Below are 14,154 nucleotides of genomic sequence, written 5' to 3' on the forward strand. Positions count from 1 at the left end.
GAAGGGTTATTTTTTTTTTTTATTTTAATTAAATTTTTCTTCTCGCGTAATACAAGTCACGAACTTAAGATAAAACGTTAGGAATTAATATTAAATGTTAATTATGTCATCTAAGTGAAAGTATTGGGCTTGAATTTTGAATTGATTGCCAATCGTTAACTTATTTCAATCCCAAATAGAGATGAAAGGGTTCGAAAAAAAGTTTCTTTTTTTTTTGGGGGGGGGGGGCTCGTTTTTTCTGCTTCGCTTTTTGCTTGAGAAATTTTGGGCTTTTTTTTCCAAATTCTGCTTTAAATTGATAAAGCAGGTTTTGTTTCGCTTCTCTACAATACAAAAACTCATTTAAGTAGTTGTGGATGCAGATAATACAAAACCTCGAAAATAAACGAATTTCGAAAACATATTTCAAACAATTTTAATTCTAAACACACTTTTATTATAAATCTCAAAAAATTAATCCATGTATATAATAAGTTGCAGTTAAGTTTTAACTTTCATATGCATTATAAGCAATATTTTTTTTATTGTGAATTAAAAATACAAAAATAAAGAAAAACTGTTACATGACATACAGAATATATTGTACTGTGTGTGTGAGTTCAAACAAATCACACATCGGGAAGATAATATATTTACTGAACAAACGCACAAAACAAATTTAAGTTTCGACGCCGTAGCCTTCTCAGAAGTAACATTTTTTTCTCTTTGTTCATTACGTATATCAAGTGGTACAATATTGGCTTCGCATTCGGGAGGTGAAGGGTTCCATTTCCGCTGCCGACCATCCTGGCTGGGATTTTCCAGTTTTTTCCTCAGTCCTACCAGTCAAATGCCGGGATGGTACCTACTAAACAGGCCCTGGCCGATACCTTCCCAAATCCTGTCTATGTTGTGGTTAGATATCCAGTATAAAATAGCCTCTGGTGATTGTTAAATAAATAAATATCATTCCCTCGTGAATCTGTCACAGCCTATAAGTTTATTAGGTCTGACTTCCCAGACTTTCATAAACATTCGTACCAGAGTAACAATGAAAAATAATCATTGTTTTATTACAATTCAACGTATTAGTTTAAAAGACTGGAAAAAAATTCAATCTTTTTTATGGGACGCTCAAAAATCACCTAATTTGTTAATGCACCTCTTGCTTCCGCCTTTGCTACCCCTACAGAAACTTCTTTGAAATGGAACACAAATGTTAAAAAATGTATTTTCTATTCATTTATTACATACGTAATAATCTGTTACCACCTATCAGGTGTTTCGGACCTGCAAAATCGGTAAAGTCCCAAATTTTGTAATGCACTGACTGTTCCTTAAGCTTATTTAGAGTCAAAAAAGTACTGAATTTTCTGTTCATGGATCATATGCGTAATACTGTTCAACTAAGCGTTTGGTTTCGTCATCTAAATGAATGAAACTAATTCAGTTAGACTTTACGACAAGGATAAGCAGATCATCCCTACCCTTATTTTACCTTCGAAGGTTACGTCTGAAGAGGATAAGTCAGTAAATTTAAATCTAAAATAGAATTTTGAACAGCGGCATAAAATAAGCATGTCCAATGATACTTCCCATGCGCAGTCTCATATCCAACCTACATTATTGGTAATGGAGGTTTCTCGCTGGACACTCACGTGAATCGGAGATAAAAAGTGTGTTAAACTCTACACAGTACTTACTTTCTTAGTGTCAATTATTTAACCCTCCCCGCTGGTTTAGTCACCAGCATGTGCGTCTTTGGAGCACGTCGTCAGGTTAGATTCTCAGAACACAAAATTTTACGATCATTTACTTTTATTAACCACCCTCTTTTAGCATAAAGGGCATAACCTTGGGACCTTCAACTAATTTTAATCAATTATTCATGCATATATAATACATGGTAGCTTGTATTATAAAAAGAAAAATCCTTAGTAAAGTTTCTGCAATTAACCGAGTGTCCTCATTGTGCGGTCCTGAAAACTGACCCCGGTGTTTTCCGCCCACTACATAGTAACGAAATCTGGTGTTACCAACAAATTCGAACTGGGAGATAGTTTTTTGGCCAGAATAGAGGGTGAGAAAAACTGATCTGTCTTACGAGAAAGTAAATATCAAATATCTTTGAGAGGATTAATTTAAAAAAAAAAAAAAAAAAAAAAACTTGGGAACTCTGAATGCTTCATGTTTCCTTGCTATTTTGACACTTAACAGAAAATCCTTTTTCATTCAGAAGGAACAAGCCATACGCGCGCAGACTGGACAGTGTTTGCTCATTCCCCTCTATACAGGTTTCATCGAAGTAGTAAGGCAAGAAATAGTACACTTTGGAGTGTGCATTAATGCATCTATTGAAAATATCCTGGGATTTTAATCTATATAATAAGACTTCAATTCTAATCACAATATCTGACATGTGTAATGAGGTAATTAACTACCTCATTTGCATAACAGACAAGGCGCCATGAGATTAAATGTACGAATAGTGCACTTTATTTGCATCATATTTTTCATATATTATGTTTGTAAAATTCTGCAACAGCACATAGGCCATTATAATTTTCTTTGAATTATAACAGCACCTGTATCATGGTATCAGGACATTGGTAGTTTTAAAATTTCCTGATCGTTATTCTACGAAGATAGAAAAGATGCATAATACTGTACACTGACATCGACTGTCAAAACTAGTCTGCAAACGAAAGAGAAACTAAAAGAATTCGGCGTATGCCCTCATGTAAGTGTTGGGAAAGCAGGGAAGAAAAGAAAATGTTGAGACGGCTCCAAAGAAATTGTCTATGATGAATGCATTAGAGCGTACGACATACGGTAAGAGGATTTATTTTATTTCAATCTAAAAGATTAGCAGATCACAGCGTAGGGAAACTTCATACTTTGTAGCAGTTGACTTCAGTTAGTGATGGTCAGGGGGCGCACCCAAGACGGGAGTCCAGTGGGATCAGACCCGAACTTAAAACTACGTATCTCTCTTTAATGTACTTGTTTTCTCTGGACCAGAGGCACATTTACGAGGAGTCCACCTGGTCCGGATCCCTTCTAATCTTTCAAATCCAGACCCTCCCAACAAAAATTTGAGTATGCGCCTGCTAGAATACTCAACATTATTATATGGATATTCTGATACTACGAATCTGTCTTTAAGTCCTAGAAGTTATTTTTCGAATTTCTGAAATGGCAAAAAGAGAATGTATTTCTGTTTCAAGGTACCATTTTTATGGTAATCCAGTGAAATTATGCAACCAAAATAATCACTGAATGGAAAAAAAGTTTATTTCAAGGTGCTATTCTTATGGTAATAGGTAGTGAAATCAAGCAACCACAAAAATCGTCCAAATCTGCAACTTAGTAACGAAGGGAATAAACAGTCATGTCACCCCACCACAGGGGCGGATCCAGGACAGACTTCTGGGGGGGGGGGGGGCGGTGGGTTGTCATACTGCTACTTTTAAGGGCTCCAAACTTTGGGATGGGTTTTATTTTTATATATAAAATAAGAAAGTTTCCCCTTCTGGGGGGGCGATCACCCCCCCTGCCCCACCACAGTAATGTAGTGCCAAAGTAAATTCCTCTTTCTACCCATCTAACCTCATTACGTAATATCGTAAAACTATGTAGCCATACGACATTTATTTGACGTAAGAAATATTTAAATTTCAATCTGGATGCAGGTAATAAAAGCAAATTTTCATTGAAAGGATAAAACATTCTAAGACCCCAACATTCTAAGACTGAAACAAGGAATGTCATACTATTACAAAAACAGTTCACCGAGTAGTCGTAGGTTAAGTGTATTTTCTGTTACTTATGATGATCGTATGGAAACACACAATACGCCAATAAAACAAGCGCATGCAGTTCTATACATGAAATTTTGCCTCAATATTTGGTACATTGTTTGCTCTCTCCTTTTGGATTCATTTATTAATTGTACTTACCAATACATTGATGGTGTTGTGCACAGTTAAAGATAATGTTTATTATTATTATTATTATTATTATTATTATTATTATTATTATCCTTTTCTTTAACACTGAATTTACCACTAATTCTTGACTGATCTCAACTCCAAGCAATACGGATAATTCTTAAACTTCAAAGGCACCACAAAGTACGCATTCATACACAAAACCTATTTCATCAGAAGTGATATTTCATATATTGAGGGATATATTCAATCTACACGAAATGCACGTGCAGAAAAATTGTAGCCTATGTATTAGTGAAAATAGAAAAGCCGTCCTAACTTAGCAACCAGTTATGATATACTGTAGTAGGCCTAGGTAACAAACTATACCCACCCTAAACTCTGTAAATGTAGGTCAACCAATATGGCAAAAATTGAAAATTGGGGGTTACAATTGTTAAAACTGTCTGTGGAAGCGCCGTGATATCCTGTTTTTGCACTACTCTCCTCTATGCGTACACCGTCCATCGCTAACGCGCCTGCTACCCTTACTGTTAGCTTTCTCGATTTTAGTGGCAACCTACGTAAGTTTGCTTAGCTTTGCACAGCAGCTTTTAGCTTACGTTAGGACGGATATTTACATCTGTAAGCGGACGCACATCAGTGCACGCAAATCATCAATCTGTACGAAATTATTAGGGCGTGCACCAGGGAAATAATACTTCAAGGAAATCATCTGGAGCAAGAAATATTGTTATTAGACAGTCTGTTCTATATATCCACGTAAATATCTGAGTAAAATATTTCAAGAGAAAAAGCATGAATATCATACAAGTAACTAGAAAAAAATGCCATTAATAATAACTGTCATACTGTCTTCCATTAACCACTGCATAAACTTCATGAAGTCAAACCCTGTAAATTCATTACGGTATTGTGAGCTTTAACGACTTCAATTCTCATACTTGCGCCATAACCCTTTGTGTTACTGTCTTTGCTTGATTCAGATCCCTAAATTTTCTCAATCTTCTCATGCAAGCATACCTAATAGAATTGAAACCATGACTACCCAGTAGGTAAAACAGTCAAGTCATACAGTCTCAACAACAAAAGAGCAGGCATATTTCATTCTCAATTTGCAATATTTCTGCTTACTGTTAATTTCAACTTTACACCTATAAATCAAGTGTACATTATACATTTAACGAACGGGGTTCACTCAAGCACACGGTTCTACCAAACGGAAAATTTAAAGGTCTGTCTGTCCAAGTAACGCTAAGTGTATCAAATATAGACAGGGCTTGAAAAATCTTGCTTACAAGTACTCGCTAGCCAAAAATAGCTATCTATCAGCCAGACCATTTTCATTCAGTGTTTATACAAATAAAAATCACTTTGCGACAGAGTAAACATATCAATACATCTTTCATTTTATTTATTGGCAAGTCTCTATATATAACTGCGGGAGGCCAAAAGTAGATTTAAAAAAGGTTTACAAGAGAAATGAGTTGTTCGTAGTGAAGCAGGGCATTACTTGCTCAGAAGATTCTACCGAATTTCGATATTCTTCCATTTTCAAGGATAAGTTAAAACTTTGTATGTCTTTTGGCAGAGCACGCACTAAATGAGGAACTCCATTACTACTTGCAGATTGAGTTCAGGAGAGCCCAGGAAATATAGTGTGGGCATATGGCATAAAATACGAACCAACTCGTGCTAGGTGGCCACAAAACACAAATGCTAACAAGCCGACCCAGAGCGGGAGCGCAGCAGGGGGGCCCGACTGTTTGCGAGGAGTTGCGTCCGTAGGGAGCAGGCGCGTCAGCGACAGGAGAGCATATGCATAAACTAGGGAAGTGGAAGCACACCCACATATGATACTTTCACTCAAAATCCATTTCATTATGTCATACACTGACAGTACTTACTTATATTCACACTCTCATGGCTTCACGAAAAATGTTTCACATCGTATTTTACCTATAAATTTTCTGATTAACTTTCGCAGATGGAGGCCTGAAATACAAACTTTAGGGGAAATGAACAGAATCAGCTGAAATGTAAGCATAAGAAAAAAAATGAAGGATGGAATTTACAATCTCCCCAACTCGTTTAATGGGTCCAAAACAGAGAACATTGTTTTTGTCTAAATTGTGATAAAGGTAGAAACGAGCCCTGCCGCTCCCTCCGCTATACTTTCTGAAGCAAGTAACAATGAAGATCGTATGTGCAAGACTGAGGGAGAAACCACAAGCACCCGAAGCGAATGGTCATCATTAAAGAACAAATAAATAGTAATACAACGTAGAAAAGCTCATCCGGAGCCGCCATCTGCGGCAATTTACCCCAATGGAGAAAAAGGAGTGAAACTATATAGTTCCTAACTCTTTGAAAGCCATCCCGACGGTAAGTACAACGTAATGTAACCTAACCTAAAAGAAATTGGGCTATACTTATCACAAAAAAAGTGTAAACTTTTAGGAAAAAATTCTGGCCCTCTGTAATTACATTTTATCCTGTATTGCAATCGACAGGTCTAATCGGTCTTATACTGTAAGAATATTTTGTTATTCGGTTAGGCTATTCAGGTATTCGCGAAAATTACAGAAATTTATGCTTGCAAGGAATGCACCAGATGCTATATCCGAACTTGCTATGGTATGCAGATAGTGCTATTCAGCTCAACTCACAAAGAATTTCCAATCCGAAAGCTACAAAAGGCTTTCTCTGCCTTGAATTAGCAATGACTAAGAAATTCTTTACACCAAATTGTAAACCGGGTATGCAGGACTCGTCTACGTAATATCAGATTCCCTTGACACTACGCCCAACTTTATGTTAATTTTCTCCTACTGTGATCAGCATACGTTGAAATATCATGGGTGTGTAAAAATATCCGTTAAGATCAATCAGCACCATAAAGTGTGAATGCTCACTCAATAGGCACTGAATCACTCTTATGAGGTAATGCTCCCTCGTATCTCCTGTCAAAAGTTTCGTAGTTGCGTTATTTCGAACTTCTCATACCGTACACATTTTCTGGAACCCTTTATTCTTTACGAACATCATTGTATAAATATACAAAAGTTGAAAATGCACATCTTTCGACAATTTAGTTACTTATCTTCCAAATTCCGACCGGCACGTAACTAGGCCTATGTCAGAATTAGAAAGTAGTGGAAGACCTTGGTTTAACGCAGAGGTCGCCTGAATTTTCCAATGATTATGTAGTTAACATACACTGCAAACTAACTTCTAACGCTCAAGGCATGTAATTGCTTAATTATAGTCTTATAACCTATCATGATATAGTTTTTTTTCTTTACTGGGTAGTACTCTTTTGATCACCAAAAATGGCGACTACCGGCATGTTCATAACCGTAGCGTTGCCATCGTGGTTTATTTCTAAAGAACAAATTACCAATATGCACATTGATACTATACTAGTTATATGTCACTAAAGTTTTTGATAAAAAACATCAAATACTTACCATATTGCACACTAATTCTTCTCCGTCCTTTAGTTGATCTTTCCTATCCCTACCACCAATTACTTTACCCTACAAAGGGAAAGGGTGTTACAGCTTCGTTCAGACACGATCAGCATCCAATGTATTAATGCGCCACGCTGAAGTATTTTGTAACAGTCACTGTGATTGGTAATCGAGAAAGCAATGGTACTGAAGTGATATGGATGAACTACCGAATGAAAGTTCCAGTTATAAACAATATAATTATGAATAATTTTTAAACAAATACTAGCTAACAGTTTCACGAAGTACAAAATATAGAATTGCAGAAATAGTATACATATCCACTACATAAACGATTTCCTCCTTTTGTTGCAATTAGAAGATGAACTAATGAACTATATTTTATTCCCCACCTCTGTGGATGCTACAGTGGTAACGTGGTTTTTCGCACCGTGAGTTGGCGGTATATAAAATTAACTAGCGTGAGGTGGTTGTCTTACACGTATGATGTGCTTAACAGTTGATGTGGCAATAAGATATCTTATATACAACTAATTTAACTTATAGTAGTTAGTCCCATACCTACAGTGCCGGTTGCCATACGTGATTACGAAATGTTAATCAATTTCTTCAACTAGCCAATCAAGAATAGCTAGCACGGAATATTGCCTTTTATGGTAGCACTACTCGAATTTTAGTTTTCAGTTATGAGATTGTTATAATAAGTGATAATGAACTGATTAACAATTTAATGTTTATCGTACTCTTAATTATATTTTGTACATTTCAGATTTAAAACAAAATAATCGGTGAGAGTTTTTTTTTTTTTTAAGGTCATGTTCTTCACAGAATTTATTATTACTAATTTTATTGTCATATTAAATAATGCCGTATGACGCAACTTTTAAAATTACTATTATGAGTCAATGTAAAATTGATCGATATTGCCAATCTCGCGATAGTTTGAATTATTCGCCAGCAAACTGTCAATCTTACACAGAAATAATAATAATAATAATGATTGTACACAATTGCCAGGAAGTAGGTGGGTCTCGAATAGTTCTGTTGCAATTCGAATTGTTAAATAAAGGTCTATTAGTTTCAAACTCGCACGACCTACAAGTGTCACTGAGTAGCAGAAGCGAATACAGAAATTTCCTAAGAGGGGGACGCATTTCTGCTAATAGATTACACGTGTCTGTATATGCTATTAAGTTCAACCTGGCACATTATCCTTCAGGTTTTGAAGGGCCTTATGCAGAGTGGTTGTGACGCGTGATTAGAGCCATACTAAAGTTCGAGTAACATGTATCCTGCAGTAGTCATGCCTTTAGTATGACGCTAATCATACGTCGAAACGACTCTGCATTAGGCGGGAAATCACTTACATTTGGCACTTCTACGTTCTAATAATATCCATTTGATTGATTGATTTTTTTTTTTTTTTTTTTTTTTTTTTTTTTTTTTTTTTTTTTTTGTAACTTACCATTTATTAAGACGCCAGGCCCACTTACTACACATTCTGTAGATAGATTGCACCTTTCCACGTTCGAAAACTGAACTTAAGGAACGGAATGAAAATATATTTTACTTTTATACGACGACTATTCATTGGCAAGCTGGATGCCCCCTCCTCCAAATCCGCGGTTGCTCAGACTACGGTCTCTCATCTGTTAAACCCACAATTCTACCGAATTTCAAGTTTCTTTTCTTATTTCAGGTATCTAAAAGGTAAGATTTTGTATCCCAAGAAAACGCCCATTTGTCCTTTATACACCGGACAGGGATTTGAACTAAATCATAGACTCTCACGTTGGGCGGCCTGGTAAGCCCCTGAATTATCACAAGGTAATGATTGATACCTCGTTCGAAAGCTTATGGAACATTGATTCCAACGAGGTAACACTTGTGCAATTCTGCCCTATTCGTAGAAGAAACAAAAATCCTAAAAATATATATCTCTTCTTCTTTTTCAGTTCAACCATACGTTGGTGGGCAGCATAGAAATTTTAAAAGTTTTCTTTCCCTTGGAAGAGCTGTTTTATACTTTGATAAAGTCTCTTTATATATTTAAAAAATATAATTTGGGGAGCCCTAGCAACTCTTACCGTTACTCTGCGCTTACAAAATGAAGCTAATGTGCAGGCAATACACTTGTGACAATAATTTGCTGCAATACAAAGCGAGATAAAAAAAAAAAATCAGAACAAAATTCCTATAAAAATACCCTGTATATCATTTTCGAAGGGCTGTTGCAGACCTTAACGTTGTTGACCCTGGTGACCTCCCTAACTATCAGGGGCGCAAATCTGTCTTCAACATTGAGAAGGGGAGACGGGTAATACCGTTCCCATATTTTTTTTTTTCTAAAGCGAAGTTGAACCAAAATACTTATGAAGTTGAAAAATGGTGCTGTGAAGGATAAAGAGAACAGAATTGTTTTCAAACAATGCTTGGCGGGCAGATTTGAGGCTCACTCTGGGCGAGGGGCCATCAATTCATCTCACTTTCATTTAAGGCAGTCGGGCACAAATCTCACATTTCTCCCCCCAAAACCCATTTCAAATCGGATTATTGGGGGGGGAACATTTCTCCCAGTTCTAAGATTGGAGGGAATATGTCCCCTTCATTCCCCTGGGATTTGCGCCAGTGCTAATTATCACAGAGTCATGATAATTTTTACATCATTGGTAACCTTATGGAATACAAATTCCAACGAGGTAACAACAAGAATTATGCTTCTAGACCAATTCGTCCCTCTTTTGAGAAAGGAGCGTTTCTATTTTTTTTTCAACTTTTTCAGGAGAGACAAGTTTAAGGATTTTCTCATCATTTATTCTATCGTGTTCTGTTAAAATTTAATTTGATCTCGTAAGTTATATACCTGAAACTAAGATCAAATTAAATTTTAAAAGAAGACGATAAAATAAATAATGAGAAAAGGTTTAAGCTTGTCTGCTGGAAAATTAAACACGCCCTTTTGTCTCGAGAGGGGCGAATTGAGTGAAAAGATTCTTCTATGGAACCGTTCTGAAAATAAATAATTTACATGAAAAAACTGACTCAAAAATTTGCCAACTTTGCCTCCACTCCCCTCTCCCATATAAACAACAAGTACTTTTGCAGGGTATTAGCATGTAGTAGTGGACTACTTCATTGCATCGCATACCAATTTTTATGATTGTACCCCCAAAGCGATGAATGCTCCTTAAAAAACTGATGCAGAAAAACAAAAAACAAAAAAAAAACACGAACTTTACCCTTCTCCTCTACGCCGTGGTACATTGGTACTCTCCACATATATAAAATCAAAATGAAATTAAATGAAATCTTTGAGTTTACGTCCTACGGTTATGCCGGTTAGGCTAAAGGAGACGGTGATGATGAGTAATGAATGAAATGGTGGAATGAAGAAAGTGGGGGGAAACGGGAGAACCCCGAGGAAAACCACGCACACTGTGTTTGTCCACCACAAGGTTCACTTGGCGGGGGCTGGGATCGAACCCGAGACCCCAAGCACCAGAGGTGAACGCTCTACCACTGAGCCACCGCGGCCCACCCCATAATAAGATGAAGTATGATCTAGAGGGATTTATTTTATTTTTAATAAGATATGTATAATTTGATGCTACCTTCTTAAAATTTGGGTGGTGTACATAGAACCACTCCTTAAAATTGGTAAATTTGGGTAGTTCTGTTTTTTCCTTCTATGGGTAAACAATTGCAAAAAAATCATAATTTGGAGGTTATTGAACTAACTTATCTTCTTAGAAGAGACTTTACTTCAACATACGGTTATATCGTTAAGTATATGGTAAATTCTCATTTCATAGAACTTACGTACATTGATGCATTCCTCTTAAATTTTGGGAGGTATACATTGGCAGGTATTTAATAAAATTTGGTAAATGTTCTCTAGGACTCGAATGTACCCATTCTATAAATTTGACTTGTATTGCTCGTTCCCATTTAATGGGTAAAATTTTGGGGAATGCTTTTTACCTATTATATCGTCTTTGATGAATGTTTAGTGTGTTATATGCTTAATAGATAAGTGTAGAGATTGATTGTCTTTTTAGAGGATATGGGTACATTAATGTACTCCTTTTAAATTTGGCAGGAGACCTCTTAAACTTTGGAATTGTGGAAAAAATATGTGCGTATATAAGGTAGGAATGCCAAAAAAAATTTCTGATTCGGATATCCCGGACCCAAATCCGGCCTTGCCGGATTTGGAGCTAGATAAGGATCTCGGATCTGGGTCAGGATTTCGAATCTGGATCCGAAATTCGAATCTCGGATCTGGGTCCGGATCTCGGATTTGGATCCGAAATCCGAATCTCAGATCTTGATTCTTGTCCAAACCTACATCTGAAGTTGTAATAACAAACTTGAATATCTAAAATTCCTCTAAACTTTTTTCTGGAATCAGTAATATACGCGCTGTGCTTTTAAATGTTTCCACAATACACTTGGCTACTGTTCTTCATTTTAACCTTCCAATATTTATATGTTGCACTTTATGTGAAAGTCTCTAGTGAAATGCTTCCAAATTTGACTTCTTCCCATTTCAGAATATAGAGAACTTAAGGGAGAACGGGGTACATTGTCACAATTTTCACGTTTTATTTTATTTTATATTATTTTATTTTATTTATTTTTTGTGATGCTCGTGTAAGGCCGAAAATTATAATTTTTAGTACGAGTATACACATACTTGGTTATCTTGTGCATAACATATATTTCTCTGTCCAATATAACTCGCCCTCAACTTGACTTATGTACTATGTTTTATGATCAATACAGTTGTGACAATGTACCCCATATGCGCGGGGTAAGTTGTCACAATACATATATGGGGCAAATTGTCACATGTTGTTCTAGTGACACTTTCCAGGAATTGGTAGATATTATTAATGCAACTATTACTAATGCAAAAAAGACTGTAAATGTTACCAGCACTAAATACTTAGCGTCTGAAAGAGAATTAAAACATAATTAAATGAAAGGGGAAATTATACTAGTTAAATAGGAAAGTAAGTAGGAGGACATGTAGCTTACATTTTCTCAACATAAAAGATTTATTGTTATATCAAGCTTTGTAGGAAAACCAAAACTGCCATTAAAACAGAACTAACTCATAGCTAAGGACTCAAATTACAAACTGAGAGGTCATAACAAAATGAACGAAATTATCAAATCATAGCCTACATCTCTAATAGGCCTACATAAAATTAGCCAATTGCATTTAATTTGCTTCTGATTGTAGTTTATTATGAATTGCAAACGAGTTCCTCTGATAGAACTACTGTATAGCTGGAAGAGGAGTAAATATTATTACAAAGTTTAGTTGCGTTCTATCAGTACGCACCGCAAACTAGTTTGAAAATGTTTATCCTTTTGCTTCTACAAAGTACCATACCTGGAGGTCATCGTCAGAGTCACAGTTAATACACACGTAAAAGAGTTCTGCTTCCCTCAGTTTTCGTAGACCGATTCCTTACATCGAATGCACTCAATCCACTTCTCGCTACATGTACAGTACGTGCACTGTATGGATCGCCATAAACTAAACACAGTGTATCGTCGTCCTCTGAGGAAGAATCGTAATCTTCTTTGGACCTTCGTCGACATTGTTTATAGATGCAAAACTGGTTGCTTGGGGAGTTCTTATAGCAAGATTACCATGTCTTTTCAGAAATCCCGGATACCAGTCTGGGCCAGCAATTGCCTTTTCATTCCATGACCCTGAGCATTTCAATCTTAGCGCTTTTACATAGTTGTAAACCAAATAGCGAACCTCTTTTGTAGTGAGTCCAAATTATATGTGCTAAGTTTGTTTTAATATGACACCAGGGGCGGATCCAGGGGGGGGGCGATCGGGGCGATCGCCCCCCCCCAGAAGAGGAAATTTTTTTATTTTTATATATAAATAAAACCCATCCCAAAGTTTGGAGCCCTTAAAAGTAGCAGTATGACAACCCACCGCCCCCCCCAGAAGTCGGTCCTGGATCCGCCCCTGTATGACACTAGTAATTCTTCCTAGTATTACGAAGATATTCTGTTACATGTTGAGTAACCCATTGTAAATGAACATTGGCCGGACTGTAGTTCGCCATTTGTAACACGTGCACAAAATCTTGCCAATGTTCTGTAGTGAAAATGAAATTCTTTAGCAGCTTTACGTATTGATATGGGGGGGTTGTTTCTTTTCAGGGCTCTTGCTGCAGCCAGTAGATCTTCCATTGGTGGTGCTTTCTTTTGTATATTCTCACCGCCTGCGAAACAGAGATAACCCTTTATTAAACGAAGAATGTATCGTTTGTATCATACATAACACACAGTGGGGCACATTGTCACAGTGACGTCCCGTCTTATTTGTGACAACTTGCCCCACGCGTCGCCATTACTCTTTTTGCAAAATATTTATACCAAACGACAAGATTAGGCGCATTCAAAGTAGCACATTATGAAGCTCTATTTCTAACCTACATAACACACACAAAAATATTTGCTTCTACCGCTTTCACGAACACACAAAACAGCAATTTCAGGACTCGGAAAATTTACATTCCGGCACTGAAAATAGACAAAGTTCAATTGACGCAGCACCGTTGTTCCCGCGCATCTCCAAACGAGTACAATTAGTAGCGACATCTAGTAAGTAAACAAGAAAGTAGCACCGGCGCGCTAACGTTTTCGCTTTTTTCAGAATTGCTACTGACAACGTGCCCCTTGTGACAATGTGCCCCGGTCTCCCCTAACCGTCTGAA

General features: G+C 36.7%; 1 protein-coding gene across 1 annotated transcript in view; it reads right to left on the reverse strand.

The window, feature by feature from the left end:
- The window catches only part of tsr (Cofilin/actin-depolymerizing factor homolog tsr), a 53,414-nt gene extending 45,857 nt beyond the window's left edge, over positions 1–7,557 (reverse strand). The window contains exon 1 of the mRNA XM_081725633.1: positions 7,400–7,557. Within this exon, the coding sequence (XP_081581759.1) occupies positions 7,400–7,402 (3 nt within the window). The 5' untranslated portion in view covers positions 7,403–7,557. The remainder of the gene's footprint in view (positions 1–7,399) is intronic.
- Positions 7,558–14,154: the final 6,597 nt, after the last annotated feature.

This window comes from Thermobia domestica, chromosome 9 (assembly GCF_964235325.1).
Source record: "Thermobia domestica chromosome 9, izTheDome1.hap1.1, whole genome shotgun sequence".
NCBI classification, from domain to species: Eukaryota; Metazoa; Arthropoda; class Insecta; order Zygentoma; family Lepismatidae; genus Thermobia; species Thermobia domestica.